The following is a 21,962-nucleotide window of genomic DNA, read 5'->3' as shown; positions in this document are numbered from 1 at the left end:
ATTCTATCCCAAGATTTATGTGAACAGAAAATGGTATCAAAATCAAAGCTAGCATTTGGGTATGGGTACAAGAATTATGTATTTACATTTCTAAGGGTAACAGTTTTTACTAATCTTCCAAGTTCTCCATTTTAGTTGTTCTGTCCAGCATTGGTTTGCCATTAGGTAGCTTTTTCAAAGTTGTGCTTCTGTCTAACATTCCCTGAACTTTTGGACCTAGAGCATACTTTCTGTTATTTTTGATGAAATGTATACAAGGAAGTTAATATAATATGGAGTTGATGTTATCATCAAAGTTACGTTTGTGGAGACTGATAACAGTGTTCTGTAAGGTATAGTAAGGAAAAAAGATGAATTTCCTGGTACGAACCTGAAATGCCTGGAATATTTTATTACAGCAGGAGTTTTGTCTGTTATTAATTAGCAAATTAATCCCTCCCTCTCTCCCATTGATACTGCTGGAAGGCTATATCGTATATGGCTGTTTAGCAGTGTAATAACCTGTCCTTTCTAATTTTTTTTTCTTTGCTTGCTCAGAGTAAATTGTCATGATGGAAGGGGCAAAAATGCAAAAAAAAAATATTTTAAAACATTGAAACATAAAAAAAAAGCTTTCTTTAAAGTCTTCTTATATTTAAGGATGCATAGGTTAAATAAACTATGTAAGCTGGAGAATTGTGGTATTATCATGTCTAAATCTTATATTATTCTGCTTTTTGGTGCATAGTTAACAAAAATCTCCTGAAAAATGTGAGAATTTCAGGAGAAAACAACAGCTAACACTAGTGCTATTTGTTTCTTCCTCAGGAATAAAGTGTCAGTTACGTATGTTTTAACCAGTTACAAATAGAAGATTTGTAATCTAAAAGAATAAGGAGAGGGTAAATAGTAATTTGGAGAGGAACTGTTTCAAATAATACAGTGGCTTCTGGTTTAAATTAGCACATTAGCTCAACTAAAGTTTTACAGGGTCTGAGTTTGTCCATATGTCTGCTTTTTCTTTAAGATATATATATATGTATATAAACGGTGTCTTCTTTTTTAAATAGTGGGGAAGGAAGAAAAGGCAGACCACACAAGCCCTTTCCCAAGAGCTAAGAGCTAAGATCTGATGCTACTTTGAGGCTTTATGATGCTATAGCTCCTTTAGGAAACTGCTGCTCTCAGATAATTTCTATGCAGTTCAGTCTTCAAATTCCTAGCTTTGCTTTAGACAGCGTAATTAATTAATAACATATTTTTCTTTATGAAAGAAATGGGGGAGAAAACACATGGAATTTGAAAAGTTCAAGACTCCAAGCAAAAGGATCCAGCCTTGGACCTCACTGTGTGTCAGCATCAGTGAATACAAGGGGGGAAGCCACAGGAATGTTGCATGTAGTAAAGGCTTCATAAAGATTTGCAGCATTTATCACCTTGAGCTGACCTTTGCAATTGGTACTACAGGGTGAGTCAGGAACCACACTGGTAGGGCACAGTGTTGGACAATGCATCCCATAATATTTTCTCTGTGACAAATCTCAGATTTCTTTCTCTGATTACAGTCATAGCATTTTTCTTCTTTACCACTTCCCACAGAAAACATCTACTTTCAAACAAAGTAGAAATTTGTAACCACTTTATTATATTTTGATTATAATAAGAGTAAAATCCATAGGGTAAGAAATATTTTTTCCTTTGCAAAAAAATTGGGAATTTGGAAAAGTGAGTGGGAAAAAAAAAAAAAAAGAGAGAGAATTTAGCTCAATTAGCTACTGTCATTCTGTAGCTTCCTCCAAGGATAACTTCACTTCTTTATTCTATTGTGTAAACCTAATTCTATTGTCATGAAAGAGAACAGACGAAAGGAGTTAAAGAAATCTAACTACAACAAATCTGGTACATTAGTTTTCCAAACTGTACCAAAAGAAAAGGGTTCTGTTTCTGTTCTGCAGCTTTGCTTAGAAAGCAGTTAAGACCTCAAACCTATGAGCACCCATCACACTCCTCACCTGGGGTGGATGGGAGTTCCACAAAACTCTCAAGAGTCTCTACAGATGTTGAAGGTTTGAGGGATTCCTATGTAAAATAAGAGTTTTGAATATACTTTTATAGGTTGTGTGTGCAGTAAGTAAAAATTGGATTTTAGAATGTTTAAGGTTTCAAATGTGTAACCAAAGTTGTCATTAATCTGGGTTGTCAAAGGAAAAGCAATGAAATGGTTCTACTGCGAGCCTACAACTGTAAGACTGCATGGAGTATGTTGTCCTCAGGATGAAGGTCTCGTCGTACATCCAGATCTTGAAGAGGGATCCGCAGACTCAGAATTTAGCAGTTATTCTTACCCTTTGCACTTCTAAGTTCTGTGAGCCTTCATAGGTTTAGGACAAAAGAATGTACTTGACTCCTGGTTTAACACTCTTTTGTTATGTTCTTCAGGTAGACTTTCCATCTGTTCCTCTTCTTTCCCCCAACTATATCTGAAAAGTATCTGTTGCTTTTGGCAGTGAGCCTGTGTCTGTTGAAACAATGATCGCTGTGTAACGTCTTCCTTGACAGCAGAGCTTTTAAAACATGCAGCTTATGCCCTGGCCAAATTCCCAAAGTGAGTATTCCCTGCTTCTCTCATTTGCAGGGCACAATCAAAGATCACTGGGAATGAAATGTTTGTGGGGGAAAGCAGTTACACCTCTCTGTGGTATATCCATTAGTCCAAGCAGGAATATTATTTCAGTTTCGTCTGCAGCGGGACTTACTTAACCCTGGTCTCCCACATGTGAGGAGGGTGTTCCAATGACCTGGCTATTGGCTTGGTAAAATTCTCTGTTGAAGTTATTCCATATTGTATGAGTAGTTCCATATTCACGAGCTCAGCAAAGGAGAAATAAGAGGGGAATTACAGTAGTTTAGACGCTTAAGGCATTCATTCTTATAGAACATCCAAATTCAAGTCCTTTTTCTCTTCTCCTATAAATATTGAATCAATCGTGTAATGAAACAGCTTCAACAGGGAAAGTGCCACTAGAAAACACGTCGCAGTCTGGTATGTAGGCACTTTGTGTTGTGGAAGACTTTGGTTCAAGCTCTCACATCAAATCAGCTACAATAGAGATCAGAAATAGGTCTCTCACCTAATCAATCAGCTTTTGGGTACAGTCAAGTGAACAGACTCTGGACAACCCCTTCTTTTTCATTAATTGAACCATCCTCTAGGAAAAAAAAGTGTCACTGACAAGATGAAAGAATATATATATTATTTTTTTCTGCTCTCTTTGAAACATAGAATACTTCAGTGGCTTGATGTTAAGAACTGCATGCGCTCAGTAGTTAACTGTCATTACCAGATATGCATTCGCAGGAGAAAACAATCAGAATGTCATGCTTGCTCAGTGCAGAGGTAATAATATCCCGGGCACAGTCGCCGGTGAGCTCTAGTGTAGGCAGGAATTCAAATATCTCATGCTGTCTAAATCAATGATAAAAGGTGCATTTAAATGGAGACTCCAGATAGTGTAAGATTAGTAAACTGTTTTGTGTCAGTTGGAAGTAATGAGGTAAAACTTAGCCCGTGCAAGAGTCCCATTTAAATACAACGTGGTGAAAAATTCTACTGGACCTGAAGAATATCAGAAACACTCTGTACACAATAACAGTGGCTGTTTGGATAATAACTGCTAGTATGCCTAGAAAAATAGAAAAAACATTGGTTATATATAGTCCTTTGTGTACCTTAGCTCACATAAGATGTTGCCAATTACTATCACAGCTAAATTAAGCAGTTTATTTTCCTTTGCAGTCCACACGCAGTGAAGGGATAAAATGCTGATTGTGAATGGTGTGCAAGATGTGTACAAATAAGACAATACAATGCAAAAATAATTTTATACAGTGCAATTTTTAGATTATATTTCAGTCTGAAGCTCCTAAGAGTAAAGGCACCTCAATCTTTTACAACCACTTTTTTTCTGAGGGTATTGGAAAATTCAGATCTCCGCTGTCTTACAGTGATACAGGTAATGTGCATTAAAGAAAAAATAGAGGAGTAATAGCTATAGTTACTTCAGTTCCTGCTTTATATATATAAACATTTATAGGGCACGTGACATTTTTTCTTCTCTCAAAGTGGGAATTTATTACTCAAATGTTTAAATATAAAATATCAAAAATGTTTTAATTCTCTCAGTTTTCACAGATGTTCTTTATTTTTAAAGTAAATATCAAAGATACTTAGAGCCAAATGCTGATCTCATTCTATATAACCAAGCCTGCTAGTTTCAGTGCAGTTGGTTAAGCATGCCTGTTCATGGTTTTCTCCCCTCTCTTATTTTCCTACTTATTCTCACTGTCATATGCTTCAGTAAAGCTTAAGTTCCATATCTAATGCTGGATTCTCTTAGCAAAATTCCATGTGGCTTGTTCTGTCTATATATATGTATATATGTATATATATATATTTTACAATGGTAAAAGACGACTTTGGTCTTTATTTAAAACTGTAATGAACCTACAGAGTAAAAGAAATGAATGCTAGAGTTGCTGCAATAAGATTTTATCAAAATATATAACATGCAAGAGAAGAGGCTTTTTTTTTCTACCTTGGGCTGATAACAGGACTGGAAGCTGCAACTTTCATGTCCACAGTCAACATTTAACCATATGTTAGTTTACCATATGTTACAATATGTTTTATCAAATATATGGTAAACCTTCTGTGGATGCAGTCTTACATTGCCTTCATTATTGAAAATGATATATCTTTTACAAGGAGACTTCTAGCTGAAGTTACCTCAGTGGAAAGGTTTATAGAAGACAAGGCAAGAGGTAGTTTTACCTTTGATTCATTGATTTCCACAAGGATGTTACCATCTTTTGTTAGCTATTTATTTGTACATAACACTTCTATGTAGCAGCGAAGATGTGCTCTTCGTGTAATATACTGGATTAAAATCTGCTCTTGGTGCTTGGGTAAAATGCAGAGAACAACAACAAAAAAATATGTTTTGTTATAATATCCCAGATATTATCTTCTAATCTTAGTTATCTAGACTGTTCTCTGGGTGAAAAATGTTGTACAACATGCATTAGGCAATATTAGGCTAGTCAATTAAGCAGTGCTTCTGTTGAGTAGAATAACTCCTTTATCACTACACACCATCAGAATTCTAATCCGTTCAAGCAATGAGTTTGAAGATTATTTTATGTTTCTACTGTACCTATTAAAAATATGCTATTCTTACTAAGCCTTGCTACAAGCTTTATTTTTATATTGCATTCTGGACTATCATTTACTGTATACTGTCAGAGGGATGAATGTCACCAACACTGAGGAATATGAGAGCAGCTCCTAGTTCCTAGGAATACTCGAGGAGTACTCTATTAGGAGTACTAATACTCTAGGACTCTGGGAATACTTGGCAAATTTAAATGATAGGGTTGGGAAAATAGCTTGCAAATTACTGATAATCATCAGAGATCTTGAAAGCAATTTTTTAGTGGAAAATAATCTTCATATTTTTGGATTCAGTTAGGTAGATAAGGCAAAAACAGTTTCCAACAGACATTGAAATAAAGACAGAATGAAAAGATTTATTATGGAGTGGGAACTCCTCTAGTCTTAAAAAAGCAGTAATAGGTTGATCAGGATTGCTAAGGGAAAAGGTGATGCATAGCTGTTGGTGGGTTTTATTGTTTTTATTCTAAGCACAAGTTTGATTTCTGGGACAGTTTTTCACATACATTCATTATGATTAGAAAAGACTCCTGCTCAGAGCTTGGATCCCACTCTTCTGTAAACATTTCTATAGGAGCACTAAGATTCTGGTCATAGGCGCTTGCCCAATGTCCTCAGGAAGTCAAAGCTACACGCTCTGGAACTCAGGTCTTAATTACACTGGATACTTCTATGGGCAAACTCAAGGTTACACCAAGGAATATTTTAGGTTACACCAAGGAATATTTTAGAGTTCTGGAGCAAGTCAAGGAGTTTGAGTAGACGCAGTTTCAGATCGCTTTAGTGCACTTTACATTAATCGGTTCTAACTCTCTAGGTTTCCCTTGTCTGAAGGTTCTCTGATGCATGCTGCTATGTCACAGGTTTTGCTGCATTTCTTTGCTCGTGTCTGCAGTCTTATTTGCTACTGTCATGAGCTTTCAAACCTTCTCTCATGCCTTGTTCAAAGTTACTACTGAAAGGTGATTCTGACAAAGAAAAGGAAAAGGGGAAGTATTATTTCATACTTTGAGAGAAGCTATTTCATCTCTAGTTATTTCAACTTTGGATGTTACAATTACGGAATCCTTATTTTAAAAAAATACTTAATAATAATAATAAAAGATTGTTCTGTGTGCAAGGTGCAAGTAGAATCAATTCAGGTAGGGTATAACAACTTTTGATGGAAGCTTATTGTACTTTTTCTGGGTTTTAAAATTATTGTCTTCTCTTATCCTTCATGAATGTGAAGAAAACTCCACAATAGTTGATGTGAAATGACACACAATGGCAAAAATACTTATGTTTTCCAAAGGTTTAGTGATATGACTCTTGATAGCTCCACTTCCTGTAGTGTTTTAACGTTTAATTGTGGGAGGATTTATCCACAGTATCTGTTGTCTAGTATTATTTTTATACAGAAGGATAATACAATTGTCCTCTAGTTTTGATCTTTTCTCTCTACTCCCTTAATAATTTTCTATTTCTATTTACAGAAGTAAAATCAAAAACAGTAAGGGGTTTTGTTTCTTTGTGCGTTTGTTTGTTTTGGAGTTTTACAACCCACCTTATTCATCTTTTTATTTATCTTGAACTTCCAGTCACTGTTGTTTTGCATTGTAGTACATAGGTTGCAACATCATCGTCAGGGTATATCCAAACCAAGAGAGGAAATGTCAGAAAATTGCATATGAATGTATAAAGCAGGTGGAGAGGAGAAGAGCAATGCCACATATACTGTAATATTTCAAACACTGTGCAACAACCAGAAAATGTACAGTATATTATATGGAAACCACTTTCAAAACAGTAGGTCTGTTTGTATAAGAAAAATGAACAGGTTTAAACCCACAGAAATTCCTTTACTGACATGTTCTTTGTTCTTTAACTTTATTTATTGGTATTTAAATGCATTATAGAGGAACAAATCTTTTTATAGACACTGCAACAGATGGTCAAACACCATGCTTACCTACAATTATATCTAAAATCAGTATGGATGGTTATATCATCAGAGACAATAAAAGAACAAATGTTCACAGGCAAATCTGAACCATTAAAGGCCCAACCTACCCTGAAGAAATCCAGTAAGCCAAATAATGTCCAGAATCTACACCTGATGCTCCCAACACTGGAAAGTCTGTTAAATGTAGAGAACTGTTAGAGTTCCTCCCAGCTTAATTTATTACTTTGTGTAAATGAGTTTAAATTACATCAGCTTAAGTCATGTACTATATATATGTTTAAATCACAGCTTTTAAAAACATTATTTCTAAGACAGGGGTTTTAAAACCTTCAAAGTACAATGATGCCTAAAATGATAAAATACTAAGTGTTTTCATTTAGCTAGAAAAAATAGTTCTAGGTAAACCACAATAATAATTTCTTTTGACTTTGAAAAAAAGCCAGCAAATCAATTATTAGCTCAGCATATTTGCTGCAACAGAAAGTAACCCTAACTTCCATATGGCTGCAGAGACAAACGCTGTTTCAAATGTGGATACTTCTACATAAAGATATTTCATGGCCATCTTTCTCACAGGTAATCAGCTTACTCAGACCTGGCCTGATTAGTGGGACACTTACATAGTCAAAACAGGACTTAATAGTGCTTAAATATCTGCCTGTGGAGAAAACATAAAAGGTGGCTGCAGTAGCCACCTATTCTCAAGTAATTCCTCTCAAGGTTATTACAGGTTGGCTAGCTGATAAAAGGATGCTATCGTGTTTTCACCTCTGATGCAGACTGAATAAATTTGTGCAACTTGCACTTTAGTATTTTGCAATGTAGATAGATAAAAATATTCTTCAGTATATTTTCCTTTCAACACTAGTGATATGGCTTTCATTGTTGCTCTAAAACAAACCGCACTCGATATTGAAACTGTAATTCACACAGGTAAAGATTAGACTTGACCCAATGTTTTGGCTGCTTAAGCACTCACCTTTGCATTTATTGTCTGTCAAGCTTTCCAGAGTGGTCTATTCAGTATAATTTCCCTCAAGTGACTGGTCAAAATTTGTTCGTGTTTCTGAGTGTCTGTGCTGGAGGGAGTGCTGGAGTTGCCATTCCTGGAGGCTTTTAAGAGGTGTGCAGATGTGGCACTATAATTGCCATGGTTTAGTGGTGGGACTCGATAGGCCAAGTTGACAGTTGGACTAGGTGATCTTGAAGGTCTTTTCCAACTTAAATGATTCTTCTTCTTTATCACTTCCAAGTGATAGCTGTATACACGTGTAAGAGACCTGATAGAAGCATGTCAGCCATTCAAGAGGGTTGGAGAGGAAACGCTACCTCTGCAGCATTTGATGTCTTTTATGATTCTAGAAATGAAGATCTGAACCTGAATCATCTCTATCCAGAGCTGCACAAACCACTGGAAGACATCAGATGGGAAATTCCCCTCAGTACTCCTCCACCAATATCCCTTTCAGCAGAACCCAACTGAGAAGTGCTGCATACAATTTCTTCCTCTTCCTTCTTGAATGACTGGCACGCTTACATCATGTCTCTTACATACACATAGAGCTATCATGTGGAGGTGACAAAAATCAAAAGTGGATGATTATTCTGATTCCCTGTGCAATCTTTCAGATTTTATTCCCAATAATTTGTATATGATGTGGCAGGAGAGCACCACTTAGCTAATGGAATGACCCTGTGGGATTCAGTAACAGAAGTTTTACAAAACAAAAAACAGCAGTTAGTTAATCTGTGATAACGACTACATTATCCTTTGACTCCAACTCCTTAATACTCTTCAATGTTTTATAGTCAGATTGTGCCATGATAATACAATTTCAAATGTGTTTACTAGAAAGTTTCTTAACACAGTATTTATGCCCCAGTCACTTACCTGCTGGAGAGGCTTCATATTCAAACATAAATTTAAGACTGTAATCCCCAAATGGTTTGCTATGATTTCCAAACCTGTCAAGCAACTGGGGCTGATTTTCATTTCCAAATGCAAGGTAAATTGCTTTCCTGTTATTTTAGCTAAGCCCAGAGGATTCTTCTCTGCATTTCACCCCATTCCTTTTGCAGAGTTATTTGAACAAGCAGTCAAAAAGAAACTTTTAACTTATGGCATTGAACTTAAAAGCAAGATTGTCAAAAACACCACCAATGTATGAATGAAAGCAGGACGCAATTCAGATTGCATCCCAGTAGTAAATGCTGGAGCATTACCATCTCCAGATCAGTGTTCTGGCCTCAGCCTGTCCCCTTGGGGTGTAAAGTGGTCCTGCCTGTGCCTTGGTTTCTGCCAGTGAAGTTGATCCCACATACCTGAGTGGAACCACAAGACCTTTGAACTGCTTCCTGACCTGAGTGTCCTTGTACACATTTCTGTACTTAAAGAATAATTTGACCCTCTAAATGACAGAGTAAAACAAAACTAAAAACTGACCAACAAAACCAAAACAACCAAAACCAGCCAACCAATCAAATCTAAACAAAATAAAATAAAATAAAAACTTCCATTAATGAAGTTGCTGCAGTTATTGTTGCAGATCTATATAGAGAATGAGCAGAAAATCTTTAAAGGGAAAAAAGAAGGAACAGAAGAAGAGAAATTGGGAAAGACTGCTGGTGAAAAGTAGCCTGGTCATGCTGCTTCCAGCCTGTGAAAGCAAGCCTTGCAATATAGTTTAGTGTGCTTTGTTTTACAGTAGACAGATGTTTTGTCATGGCATGATTGTCTGCCTTTGAATTCAAATAGCATCATATCAGTCTCCTGAGCCAGAAGAACCTTTCTCTTTGAGCTATTATCTGCATGGTATTAGGATTATATAAAATTAGAGTTTGGTGAACATTTTGTTTAACTTTTATGTACATTTTCACTTCTGTAGAAAGACAGTTTGGCTACTTTTAATATGATGCAAAGTCTTTGTTTCCTGCATTAACGGACATACTTAATAGACAACAAAATGGAGTTTATGCTTGTACTTAGTTAACTTACAGCCACTTGCTCCTCATTTGTAAACTGGTACTGCTATTTTGAAATCACTGTATTATCGTATGTATGTTGACTTTGATCAGTTGAGCATTTTTCCATATATATATTTTAGTTATGATTCCTAAAATTATTATTCTAGCTGTGACTTGAGCTCCTTTTCTTAATCTCATACTCTGAAAATAGCAACTTCCTATTACTCTCATAAAATTCAAACTGTGTTACTATCCAGCTGAAAATGGGGATTATAATATTTTTGCTTTTAGCATAAGTAAGGTTATTAATTGGGGTTTGTATGGCAACCGGCCAATATTAATAGGAATAAATTAATAGGATATAATTAAAAACACTTAAAATTCAGTGGAAATATTAAGTCACTGAAGAACATAACTATGGAATTTAGGGACCACATTTTACACAAGTATACATGTAATTCTCCACAGATTATGGAATTATATCTGTACACAGAATAATTGTGTGATTTATGCTAATTCACACTGCTATAAATGAATGTGAGAGTCCTGAAATCAAGGCTTAGGAAACCTTAAAAATGGTTACTGGTTAGAAGACCACGCTAAGGTAAAAAAAAATAAAATAAAATAAAATTAATTCATAGTGGATTTTAATACAATTGCAATAGATTCTGTAATACAATTTCATAGTGCTAATCATGTGTTAGTAGATCTGGATGCTTAAAGTATGTTATAAATATTTCAGAAAGCTGCAATAAAGCATGTTTTTAGTAAAGGAAACTTAAACCAGCCTTAAGTATTCCATGATTATTTAGCTGAAGTCTTTCTAGATATTTTTTTTCATTCAGTAAATTACTCATTAATATGAGATTACTTCTATATTGATTGCCTTAATCAGGAAAGCTTATGAGCAGAAGCTTTCTTAGGGGCTACTGAGAACCTCTGAAATGTTGCAAATAATATATAAACCCAAATTCAGAGCTTTTTCTTTTCTCCTTCACACATGCATGCAAGCGAGCATGTACACACACACAATTCACTCAGTCTTTCTCCTCATTTCAAAGCCCCATGCTCTGTTTTATAGCTATGGTGATCTGCCCGGTAGTCAATATTCACCCTGCAGGCTAGATGAATTCTCAAGAAGGTGGGGAAGACTTTTCTTTGTCCAATGGTAAGGAATGCAACATAATTATACTGCTGTGGGTTTTTCAGTTGGTTGGTTGATTTTGTTGTTGTTGTTTTAGTACTATCCACTGGAAAATGTATTTGGAAATAAATGCAACCCATAATGATATTCTCATGAAACAAGTGATGCTTGGCTTACTGAAAACCAGGGGGAAAATAATGACATAAAAATCTTCCTTTCTCAAGAGCAGTAAGCAAAAATTTTATCTAATTGGACAGTTGTGAATCAATGAAAGTGTGTACTCTTTTGTGCATCTTGGCAAAAAGTCAGGCTTCCAATGTATAAGAAATCAGGATCAGAACACTTCTAGAATAAAATAATTTCTTACTTTGCGTGTTCTAGGATGGAATAAGATAACTTTGATCTCTCCATTTGAAATGTATTCCATTTCAGTCCTGAAGATTTTCTGAAATATGATGGAAAAAGCTTCACTTTCCTTTTTGAGAAGATTAGCACTAAATTTAAACATCTATTTCATAAATCTGTTAAGAGAATAAACAGTTGTAAGTTACCACATTTCGCTGTCATGTATGCTGCAGTCACTTGAGTCCATTGATAGAATTACAGTTGTTCCTAGTTTCTATTTTGTATTATATTATGTATTTCTGTTTCTGTGTTCTCTGCTTCTTTTCATTCTCTGATTCTACTGTCTGCATATCCCTTCAATACATCTTCAGTATTTCGTAGATCTTGTGATGACATAGTTTTGGATACTTTTTTCACACTCCTTCAGTGATGCTGATTCTTGAATTTGATGGGTATGGCATTGCAGCTGTAACTTTGGTTAGATAATAATGAAGTTTATTTTTATCCAATTGTTCTTTCTAATTATTTTTTAATTATTTATTTATATTTTCATTACAATTCTTGTATTATTTATATACTTCATGTTTCTTAGATGTATTATCTTGGTGAAGAACCTGGAATAGAGCCATGAACCAAGATTAATTGTTCCTAAGTCTATGTTTAGAAAGCTATAGAAAAGTACTGTGAAGAGGAAAGGTAATGCTAACGGTGTCTGGAAAGATTCATATGCTTGAGATGCGTATTTTATGATAATTTTTTTTGAATGGAAATGCAGCCACAGCAGTGGAGAAGTCAGCTGCAACAGGTTTTTCTTTTTTAGTTGTTGGGATTCAGTTACAGTATGGATCTAAGGAAACCATTTCTTTGAAGGACAGTGGAAAGGGAATTACTGACAAGAGAGTGTCCTGCCAAAAAGAAATTCAATACTTATGATGATCTCTAATGAATTTAATAAATCAGGGACAAATCCTAAGTTATTTTGTTTGCTAGCAAAAATCTTCTCTTAACAGAAGGGACGTAAGCAGCAAGTAACTTGCTCTGGAGATATCCTCTCACTCTTCACATCAGTGCAACTGACCAGGGAGAGAAGGAAGAAATGATGAATGTTAATAGACTTGCCTAGGGTATAACCAATAGAGATTTACAGAGACATAACTTTTCAAAGAAATAGGGAATTTCTACTCCTTCCTATCCTCAAGAATAACAGACCTCCTATGTTGAGGGTAGAGTTCTCTCCCTGTTGTAACAGGGATATTGTAACAGCTATTGTAAACAATTTTTACTCAAGCTGTAATCTGAAATTTAAAAGTAAGTTTTTCCAGTCATGTTTTATTTCACTTTTGATCAGTTCACTGGGTGCTTCTTCATTTAATACACGCAAGTTGCTGCATATAAGTTAAAACATCAAGGTATCCTACTATCTGAACCACTCAGGAGTAAGCTACATATAAAACAAAACATCTAGAGTAAGTAGTTGAAAATATTGTTCAACAAAATATTGTAGTTCAGTAGAGGACTAGAAAGGTTTGAAACTGGAAGTTTTCCTAAATAATATGATTGAATTTTAAAACCCATGAAAACAACTATTCAACAAATACTATTGAGTCCACTAAGTCCGGGAGCATGTGTTCAATCTCATGTGTGTTATTCGTCAAACATGAGCAACGCATGCAGCATTGCTACCTGTAATAGAAAATTATATGGTCCAGCCTTAAGAAGTAAGGTCTAGTCATGACAATTTCTGACAGTGTTAGAAAGTGGCATACATATATATATACACACACACACAAACATATATACATATGTGTATGTCAGCTACATGTTCACATATCACAGAATATTCTTCTAAAAACACAAGTGGATGATGCAGGTTCCTTTCTTTTCTACTCATCTAAAATCTTTGTGCTTGATTCATTTTCTTCTTTCTTGAATTCATTTGGAGTGGTTTTATTTCATGATCTAGAATATGAAATTGAGGTGAAGAAATAATTTTTCCTATTCATTTGTTTACTATAGGTCCAGATAAGGTTGCTTCTTCTCATTTTTGTTTTCTAAGAAATTCTTCAAACTGCCAAATAGACCTGTCATTTCTAGTAACATCATATATGGTGAAAAAGCGGGTATTGATAAGAAGTATCCTCTTTTATTTATTTCTTCATCAGCTCTGTGGAGGGGGAAAGGGAGGCCTAGAGGAGAATTTTTTCATTTCTCCAGTTTAACAATTTACAGTGTAAATGATTGCATACAGCAGTCTTATTCATAGAAATATAAAAATGGAAGACACTGCAGGATGTCATCACAGTCCCAAAAGAGTATCAATTATATTTAAGTAGTTCTAGAAAGACTTGTATCTAAGCTGTTCTGAAATAATTCTAACATTGGAGATTCTACCATCTTGTAGGCAATCTTTTATACTGCTTCCCTATCCTTACTGTTGAGGTTTTCATAATATCTATCCTGAATCTTAATTGCGTCAGTATAGTACATTTCTTTTTGTCCTATCCATCATTGTTATTGAGAACAGGTTATTTCCTTATTCTTTTGAAATTGCCTTTTATGTATTTAAAGGTTATTATCATGTTCCCTCTAAGCTGTCTCCTCTCTAGCCCAATTCTTTCAAACTTTAGCACAGCTCATGTTCTCTAGACTCTGGTCATGTTGCTCTCCTCACTGTTCTCTCAATTGGCTCATGTCTTCCTGGAGTGTGATATACAAAATTGTACCTGGTACTCCTGCTGAGGTTTTATTAATGCTAAGCTGAGGGGAAGAATTATTTCACAATTTTGCAGGCTATTCTTGTGTTTGCACATTCCAATACACTGTGAGCAGATGCCAGCTCCAAGTGTCACCCTGAGCTATGTTCAAGCATGAAGGCTCTCAGTAAAGCCAGACAACTAAAAACAAGCACTGATTATTTTACCCTCCCACATAGCTATTAAATAAACACGATCAATATTTATTGAAGATTTTTTGACTGAAAATTCATGGAAAAAAGTCTTCATCTTGAAGAAGAATGCATCTGCTATTCACCACAACCAGATAGTAATGATCAACATTTACTGATTTAGGAGCACTTTTCTCATCCTAATCAACAGCCACTGGAGGTTTGGTACTTTTATCAAGACAGAAACCATGCATTGCAGGTTAATGTCCAGGTTTGTGTTAATGCTCTCATTTTTCTCAATCCTTATGTTTATAGTCACCTAGGTCAAAAAAATTCCTAACGCGGCTTATGTATTTAATATTGCTAAACATTGCTGTAATATCTGCTGTTCTCAGTGCTGTGACCAAAACCTTTGTGGTACAGCAGTTTGTCCTTTCCCTATGAAAAGATTAAGTTAGAGATTCTAAATAAAATAGCAAAAACCTGGCTATTGTTTACTGTGTAGGTCTGTATTGAATAGTAGCGCAGAATTCCCTGCTGGTAGTCATTTTTACATTCAGCATTTTTGCAAACCATAGCAGTACAGAAAGGAAGAAGCAAACTTCAAATGTGTAACTAGAATTTTCCTTCTGGGGAAAAAGAAAAAAAAAATGTGACTGCTTATTTCTGATCTTCATAAGTGTAAGGAAGCCTTTATCGTATTGGGCTTTACTGTGTAGGGCTACAAAGATGATGAAGGGCCTAGAAGGGCTACAAAGACGATGAAGAGCCTAGAGGGGAAGACGTATGAGGAGCAGCTGAAGTCACTTGGTTTGTTCAGTCCGGAAAAGAGGAGGTTGAGGGGAGACCTCATCGCGGCCTACAGCTTCTTCACAAGGGGGAGTTGAGGGGCAGGCACCGATCTCTTCTCTTTAGTGAGCAGTGATAGGGCCCACAAGAATTGTGTCAAGCTGCGACGGGAGGTTCAGGTTGGATACCAGGAAGAGGTTCTTCACTGAGAAGGTGGTCACACACTCGAACAGGCTCCCCAGGGACGTAGTCACGGCACCAAGCCTGTCGGAGTTTAAGAAGCATTTGGACTGTGCTCTTAGTCATATGGTCTGAATTTTTGGGTAGGCCTTTGTGGTGCCAGGAGTTGGACTCGATGATCCCTGTGGGTCCCTTCTAACGCAGGATATTCTATGATTCTATTGCTTATGCGTTACACACACACATACACACAAAAAAACAAAAAAGCAAACTAACATTTTTTACATACCAAAAAACTTTTTCATACAGTAGGTTGTATAGTTGAAGCCCTCCTTGAGTGGAGAAGTTATTTTAGAAGTTTTTAAGGCTGTAAGCTGTTTCTACCTGTTCAATAGCTCATTACAAGCTAAATGTAATTATATTATACTGTATATAGATCCAGTTTTCTGGAAGAGTTCCACAAGAAGCAAATGCACTTGGGGGTGTACTACATACCTAATGGATATTATTTTTGATGGCATAAACATTGCTCTAAATCTCTTTTTACATTAATGATAAATTGATCTTTAGTATGAAGTAGGTGAGAATAATAATAATAATAATAATAAAGTTTCTAATAATTTATAGTTAGCATTGGTTTTGCTGGAACACTTTAGCACTAAGGTACTGTCCAAGTCCTTATCTTGTGTTAATTTCATTCTGGTCAATGGGATGTTGGCAGAAACCATCCAACAAACTGCCCTTTGACTCCCACTTAGTGGCTTATTCCAGAGCATATATATCAGAGCTTGAAAGTATACAGTGCCATGAGCATTACTGTTATGTATATTGCAATTCAAAACCTCTTCTGTGATTGTAATTCTAGTGTCAAAGTTCACTTTTAGCCAAATGACGGTTGCTCATTGTCTCATATAACACAAGCACAAATCTTCCAATAGGAAGGTAAGGAACAGAGATACTGCTGTCAAGCTTTGTGTTAGGTTGTGGAATCCCAGGCAAGTTACATCACCCTTATATGCAACAAAATGTGGAGCATGGGCCCTGTTACATACCCAATGAACAGTGTATTCCCTTTAGGTGCTTGATAATGAGGGTTTGTCTTACCACCTGAACTGGTATGGGTGGTGTGGCCCCATTTCACACTGAGCTTTATCACAAGAATTTTAAGTTTAAATGTGGCAGATGGAAACTGAGGTACTTAATAGCAAGCACTGTGAGCTTATATCTAAATGTTTAATCTTTCTTCAGTACTTTTGCTCCTTGAGTAGGAATTGAGTGAAAATGAGGTTTTCAGAGCATTACTCAGAATAGGAGTTTTATTGAGTAAAGTGAACTGATTTAAGCTGTAGGAATTAACTAGTTTTGAGTTTAGAGAAAAAAAAAAGTAATTAGGAGAATATTTTTTCAATCACAAACCAAAAAAAAAAGTGATGAAGAAAAGGCATCTAAATTTATTAAACCAAAACCTCAAAAATGTTGAAAGGAAACATTATTTTCAAAATAAAATCATTTTTTAAAATGTGATGCTTTAATTTTTATAATGTGTTTCCTTTATTTTTCAGTACAAATAATTTGAAACCTTTTTATATTACTAATTGAAAAAGAGTTTCACTACAAGTTTTTTCTCGGCTCCACTGGTTTCATTGCTTTGCAAAGCACTTCAATATATCTGGATGAGAGGGACTATTACTAAGCTTTTTTAAACAAAGCATACACAAATCAGTAGTATATGCAGCATGAACTCCACTAAAGAAAAAACATTTCTGCAAGAGGTGGGGATATGGAAAAAAACATAATAATTCATATTATGTGATTGTCTTCCACCTGTGCATGGCATAATTCTGATTAAAATTACTGGTATTGCTTTGTGTGCATCAAAGGAAAAACAGCTCCAGGAACTGACATCCTGTTAAATCTGAAAGAGCTATTATAGGCTAGTGGTTCAATGTGGTGGTTTTTGAAAACTTCCTAATGAAAAACCAGTATGTATTATGCCCCTAAGCTTTTCTGGGCAGTAAAGCTAAACTGTGTAACCAAACATGGCCAGCAACGCACCCGTATTTTATATTGAAATTTATGACAGTTTTAACGTGCGAAAATTCAAATAACGTTTCAGTCCTTTTTATCCTTTTTAAAGGCCCCATTTGTCTCATTTTACTTCTTAGAAACAAAAATAGATACAAAGATGTTAAAGGCTTAGAAAGCTAGCAGTCTTAAAAATATGTACGCATTGTGTAGTTTTTCTCTGATTGCACTGTTTATTATGTACTGAAATAAATAGGTGAAATTAGACAAGTTTTGATAGAGCCATAAAATTGCAGCTGAGAAGTCTTGCATTTTCTTTCCTGTTACAACCTGTTTTTGAAAGATAAGTTTGTTGTGACTCTTCATTTTAATTATTTAGTAGGTGCCTTGCCTTAGCTAAGAAAAAGTTTAATGTAATTTAGTAAAAAACAAACAAACAAAACAACAGGTACAAGTTAAATGATTTTCTGTTCTGGCTATCTTCATAGGTGCTGCTATTATTTGCACATATGTTAACGAGAACAGGTTTGGTCCTACAAACCTGCTTTACAGTGATAATCCTTTCCCATGCAAGTTGTCCTCTTAAGCAAAGTTAATCAGATATTTACAGGATTCCCATTTATCTATGTATAAAAACTGAGAAAGGCCCACGCATCCATAATTATTCCAAACATTGGCATTTATTATGAAGCAATCTCTAAGTGCTTTAAACACAGTATTGGCTCTAATCCTACGCTGAACATTCATTAGAGCTTTACAGTTACAAACTCATACATGCAGAAGGCTTAATCCTGCAATGCACTGCTTAATAGTGCTTGAAGATGAAAGCAGTTGAAACCTTTCAGCTTTGGTATTAAGGGTATAATTCTGCCAAGCCCTAGTCATGCAAATAATCTTTATCCTTATGACTGATAACATTGACTTGGCTCGTCAATTAGCTATTAAGTGACTAATGGTTTGTACTGATTTGCCTGAGGTTGCACTGAAAAGCTGTGGCAGAGGCGGATGTAGAACTTCCATCTTATCCATATTATCAAAGGGAAGTGTAAGATAATATTACAGACAAGGGTATAGTACATCACCTGATAATCTAGCCACAGAACTAGCAAATTTTACAGTGTCATAGGATAAGAAACGTACCATGAGAGTAAAATGTGAGTAGCTGTCTTTATTTGAATGCTTCAACAAAATTCTGTATATTTTCTGTATTAGAATCACCTATAATTGTCCTTAGGAAAAGAACAGAATGTGTATCACCAGATATTCTCGCTCATTACATTAATTATCTTTAGCTTGTGTAGTAGCTTAATTTTTCTTGCTCTATCAATAGGCTTGCTCAAAGGAGTACAATATAAAGGGTTTTATCTGTGTTATTGATTGGCAAGAAAGTGATGTGTTTGAGACTGTTGGAGCTTCTCTAGTGACTATTTATTTAAACTGGGGGTAAAAAAACAACAGTATTACTTGAAAAAATAACTAGAACTTTCATTTAACATTACAAAAGAGGGCATTGCTTAATCCCTGAAGTAGGAAATTGCTTTTCTTCATGATCCATTGCTTTCATACTGTTTCTGGCTGCTGGTGCTAAAGGAAAGAAAAACTGTGTTCTCGTGTTCTCACTCGGTTTTCACTGTATCTGTTTTCTTATCCTCTATGAAAACTTGGCTGCTAATTTGTTGTTGAAGTAAATAAAGGAAGAGGGGAGCTTGTTTTTTTTTTTTTTTTTTTTTTTTTTTTTTTTTTTTAATGGATATCTTGCAAGTATGGAAGCAAAGCAAAAATTTACGTGGGAAACTGAGAAAAATGAAATTCAGTGTTTGAAATAGTATATCAAAGCTAAAGTCATACGTGATGTTTCTATTCTTTGAATTGCTGGTATAAGCTTATACCTAAATTCAGCAGTGTGTTCCCAGAAGAATGTTACTAAAGAGTGTCTTTTCTTGTGTTCTGATCTTTTCATATACAGAGATAAAGCAAGTAACAATTAAAAGCAAAATGCATAGCAGGCTGGAAAAGATGCTATTTTGTTTCACCTTGCTTAGAACTCTTTTTTTTTTTTTAAGCAACTATTGTTTTAATTGTTTTTAATATGCATTACAAAATTATAGTAAGTTACAGCTCAGGGCTGGAAAATGCTAGCAGACTGTAATTACACGATTATTTAACTTCAGAAGTTACAGTATTTAGTTAGTGATTCTGTGGGATTGTCAGGACAGGTCACAGAGTGCTTTCTAAAGTAATTAAAAGTCAGCAGTTGTGGTTTATATTTTTCCCCTAGCAACAGCAGAAGTTATATTTTTCTCTTCTCCTACCAGCAGTGACTCCTGTTTCTTTTTAATGTTCTGATTGCTTAGTCTTGTAAGTTAATCAAAGGTTATGCTAGCAAAATAGCAATCTGAAAATAATGATCATAGTGAGTTTTTGATACTGGTGTGTAACAGAAATGAAACATGTAGGTTTTATTCTGAGGTTTTGCTTGTGCTAGCTATATGAGGAAAATAGCAAGACCACACCATATGCCCAATAAAAGCTTCATTAGAAAGGCATTAGTAGATTAATCCAGGTTAGTCTGTGGTTTATTTTATTTAGAATGTAATAAGGAAAGTTCATTAGTTTGCAGCCTTAATGTTTTCTACTGTACCTCAAAGCAACCAGTAACAATTCCTGTGAGACTCCACAGATCTCACTGACACCTGTCAAGATAAACACATGGCTCTCTAGGGGAATCATCTTGGCAACATAACTGAAGAAATCTGGATAAAAGTAAGTCTCTCACACACAAAAGAGTGTTACACGTTATAAACTTGATTAATGATTTTTCACATGCCTCTGAGGTCATATATCTCACTTTAAAGTAGAAAAAAAAAAGTCAAATCAATCTCTGAAGAATAAATATTTTGGAATGTACAATACTGCTTTTGGAATGTATTTTGAAGAACTTGAAGGAAGTAGAATTATGCAATTTGAATTGAGCCTCAGAAAGGCTGTCTAAGACCAGCAATTGAATTTTCCATCCCCCCAGGGCTAATATATTAGATTACAAGGATTATTGTAGTGACAGTATTTGTGCCACTACATTTAAGTCAGCATTTCCATTTGAAACCTGTGTGTTCAGAGGCTCATAACTCAGCTATAGACATTTGCTTGGCACTACAAATATGTTTTCTGAACATAGTCTCTCCACAATTGTTATACTTAAAAAAAAAAAAAAAAAGTGCTTAAAGCTAAATAAATATTTGGGCATTTCAAAGTTATGAATGCCAAAAGTTAATGCTGTCCTATAACAACTCTGCTTTTAAATTTTGTAATTTCTACATCTAATCTGTAGTACTACTGCTGTCAGGGGTCAGAAAGAATGTGTTCAGGAGCAGACAGAATGGCAGCAAGCTGCCTTGCTTGTTGCCCCATTCTTTGACAAAACTGTTACAGGACTAATGCACTGCGGGAAGGCAGGAGGTGGAACTCCACTGTACAGCCTCTTCTCCTCCAAGGCTTGAAAGGATGGGGGACACCTTAGAAATCATGTCAGGAAAATATGCTTAACAATGTAATAATAGAATTGTAGAATGGCTTGGGTTGGAAGGGACCTTAAAGATCTAGTTCCAAAGCCCCATACCATGGGCAGGGACACCACCCACTAGATCAGGTTGCTCAAGTTCACATCCAACTTGGCCTTGAACACTTGCAGGGATGGGGCATCCACAACTTCTCTGGGATACCATTCCAGTATCCAAACAGCCTCATAGTAAGGATTTTCTTCATAATATCCAATCTAAATCTACCTTCTTTATTTTAAAGCCATTACCTCTTGTTCTATCACTACATGTCCTGATAAAGAGTCCCTTCTCATCTTTCCTTCAGGCCCCCTTTAAGTATTGGAAGGCTGCTATAAGGTTTTCCTCAGAGCCTTCCATTTCTTCTCCAGGCTGAACAACCCCAACTCTCTCAGGTTCTCTTCACTGAACGGGTGTTCTAGCCCTTTGGTCAGCAAGCCCGCCTCTGGACCTGCTGTAATAGGCCCATGTCTCCTGACTATTCTTAACTTTAGGCACTTTACAAACATCATTTAGAGCTCCTCCCATTACCTGTGGTCTTCCCACCTCAGAAAAGGCCATCAGCTCTGCCTTGCAAGCTCTTTAAACCCAGTTTCCCATCTTAAAGTCATTGCACTTTGAGTTTATTTTAGCTTGGTCACGACATGGCATTTAATATCCTAGCTCTATGATAATAACAGGAGCTACAGAACAAGCCAATACTCAGACTTTTCCTATTTCCGGTGATCTTTTTAAACAAATAGGTTTTGCTTACACTTCGTATGCTTGTACTGAACACAGAAGAGTGCAACTCTGGATTCTGTTATTGGTATCTGTCACTGAGATCCCATCAAACTTCAAGATGACTAATTTTCAACCTATTTTACTGTGTCTTTTGTTGTTGTTGTTTGTTTGTTTGTATTTTGTCCCTAGCTGAAGCATTT

General features: G+C 35.6%; 1 protein-coding gene across 27 annotated transcripts in view; it reads left to right on the top strand.

Moving 5' to 3' along the window:
• The window catches only part of NRXN1 (neurexin 1), a 734,224-nt gene that overhangs the window by 420,068 nt on the left and 292,194 nt on the right, over positions 1 to 21,962 (top strand). Inside the window, exon 18 of one of the 27 annotated variants that reach the window (XM_040551903.1) lies at positions 9,701 to 9,879. The exons of the other annotated variants lie outside the window; for them this stretch is intronic. Within the exon in view, the coding sequence (XP_040407837.1) occupies positions 9,701 to 9,717 (17 nt within the window). The 3' untranslated portion in view covers positions 9,718 to 9,879. Of the gene's footprint in view, positions 1 to 9,700; positions 9,880 to 21,962 lie in introns of those variants that run through there. 27 annotated transcript variants of the gene reach the window in all.

This window comes from Cygnus olor, chromosome 3, assembly GCF_009769625.2.
Source record: "Cygnus olor isolate bCygOlo1 chromosome 3, bCygOlo1.pri.v2, whole genome shotgun sequence".
Lineage (NCBI taxonomy): Eukaryota > Metazoa > Chordata > Aves > Anseriformes > Anatidae > Cygnus > Cygnus olor.
Note: the sequence above shows the minus strand (reverse complement) of the source record. Positions and strands in the feature narration are given on the sequence as shown.